Source organism: Vitis vinifera, chromosome 5 (genome assembly GCF_030704535.1).
Source record: "Vitis vinifera cultivar Pinot Noir 40024 chromosome 5, ASM3070453v1".
Lineage (NCBI taxonomy): Eukaryota > Viridiplantae > Streptophyta > Magnoliopsida > Vitales > Vitaceae > Vitis > Vitis vinifera.
In genome coordinates this window covers 16,678,981-16,681,197 of record NC_081809.1, presented here as the reverse complement: position 1 = coordinate 16,681,197, position 2,217 = coordinate 16,678,981, and the positions used below count along the sequence as shown (strand labels likewise).

General features: G+C 43.1%; 1 protein-coding gene across 1 annotated transcript; it reads left to right on the top strand.

The window, feature by feature from the left end:
- Positions 1 to 875: 875 nt before the first annotated feature.
- On the top strand, positions 876 to 1,599 carry LOC100259013 (cysteine proteinase inhibitor 4). The gene has a single exon (XM_002265700.3). The coding sequence runs from the start codon at positions 1,019 to 1,021 to the stop codon at positions 1,439 to 1,441; it is 423 nt and encodes a 140-aa protein (XP_002265736.1). The 5' UTR covers positions 876 to 1,018; the 3' UTR covers positions 1,442 to 1,599.
- The last annotated feature ends 618 nt before the right edge of the window (positions 1,600 to 2,217 follow it).

Sequence of the window (2,217 nt, the reverse complement as noted above, 5' to 3'; positions counted from 1 at the left end):
TACTTTCAAATATGTCAAATAACCAAAATGTATTACCATAACAAAAGGTTCTTAATGATTGCCAATAAAAATATTTAAAAAAGTAAGAGTTAAATTTCATTGTTTACTTATTTGGATTTATGTTATATGCAGCTGTTGGACACTGAAATTTTGTTGTTATGCGGGACGGAGTTCGAGACCTGTGAGGGTGAGCTTAAGAGTCTGTCGGTATACGATTTTAATCACCTCTTACTACATCACTCTCATGCGATTCACGCACCCCCTTGGTCTGGCATGTCTGACTCACACACCCTCTGCCTTATCTATCTCCCCCTCCCCCTCCCTCTCCTTCACACATGCTATCATTTACAAAACGTATAGGTTATGTTCCATTTTTGTCGATTGAAAGGCGGTAAACACTACACACTAAAAATTCATCGATCCATAGTTTTGGAATTAGGCTGCAGAGTCCTTGGCTTACGTTTCATGTTGGATTTTTGCTACCGCAAATATACACTATATACTTGCATGAGTTACTTAGAAACTGGTGTTGTCTCCCTTGGTGATTACCTGCGATCTTCTTTAATTAATGACCGCTTCCTTCTAGGGTTGGTGCAGGTTTTGGCCTACATATGCCACTCTTGGGTGGTGAAATCTTTTGTAGAAAATTGGGGTACCCCACATGCATGAGCGGATAAGGTCAAAGAGTGGGATTAGAAGAGAGAGGGAAGAAAGTGAACAGAAAAACAAGGGATGAGGTGAAAGAAACAGCCCACAGAAAACTCAAGGCAGTGTGGGTGACGTTACTGACGTAGGTGTTGTAAGACGCGGCATGCCGTTGGTGCCTCCACACAAACCCACATCACATAGCAGTGACACCTTCTCCTTCTTCTCCACCCTTTCCTCAATTTGCGTGTCCAAACACCCTGTCATACCCCACCAGGCCAACAACACCTCTCTCACGGTCTCACCTCCCCCTATTTATTCCCCCATCTTCTTTCACTAAACCAACATCAACACACCAAAGTCCTCATCAGTCATGGCCAGACTAACATCGCAGCCCTTCATCTTGACTTCTTTGTTATTCATTGTTGTAGTGTCATATTTCTGGACGCCAGCCGCCGGGATCGGAAGGATGGTGGGGGGTAGGACGGAGATCAAGGACGTGAAGACCAACAAGGAGGTTCAGCAACTGGGAAGGTTCTCAGTAGAGGAATACAACAGGAGTCATGGGCGAAGGTGGAGAGAGGCCATAGGCAACGTCCTAGGAATGGACTACGAATATCTGACGTTCTCGGAGGTAGTGGAGGCCCAGAAGCAGGTGGTGTCCGGGTTTAAGTACTATCTCAAGATAGCCGCCACTCAGAATGGGGTGAGGAACACATTCGATGCGGTGGTGGTGGTCAAGCCCTGGCTTCCCTCCAAGCAACTGCTTCACTTCTCACCCTCCTCTATCTACTAGGATTGGATAAGTATATATATATATATGTTACTAGTACTTTTGTGGGTGTAGTAGTACTTTTTCCCACCCATACGACTACTCGTTTTCATGTCTATGTTGTCCAGTACTCCACTCATAAATTAATCAATAAATCACTTTATTTGTGATTGTGATGTCCAGATCCATTATCTGTTCTTTGAGCAGAGAGATCTATTTTCCTTCACTTTTGCAAGTTGAGAGGGAAGTGCTTTCCCAAACACGCGACTTTGTTTTCAAAGAGGCCACGAGGGTCATCATTATCACGCCCGATTCCAATTGTCTCCCTTTTGCAGTAGAAGAGTACTAAACCGTAGATGAAGCTCCTACTGAACTAGCAGCTTGGAGTCAGGCCTTTGACCAACTTCTTCCGAGTCTTGGCATTTTATGCCCACTTTCAAAATCAACCCTGGTTCAAACAAACCCACATTGCTAAGCCATTCCTGCTGGGGTATCCATTTTGGAGGACAAATATAGAAATATTAGATCGAGTACACATGTGTACTTAAAATTAATTCCTCACGCGAATTTATTGATCAAGAGTTTGATCCGTCAGCCATTTACGTAATATATGCACTTAGGCAACAATAACAAGCATGGTACAAAACCTTAATTAAGGAAGCCAGACTCTCTGTTTTTGGGTAATTTTGTGCTTGACGGAACCACCTTGTATATACGTTCATACTCTTTCATATACTATAATGTAAATAAACAGCAGAAGGAGAATCACAAAATCACAAAAGATGGAAGTCTCTGCATCT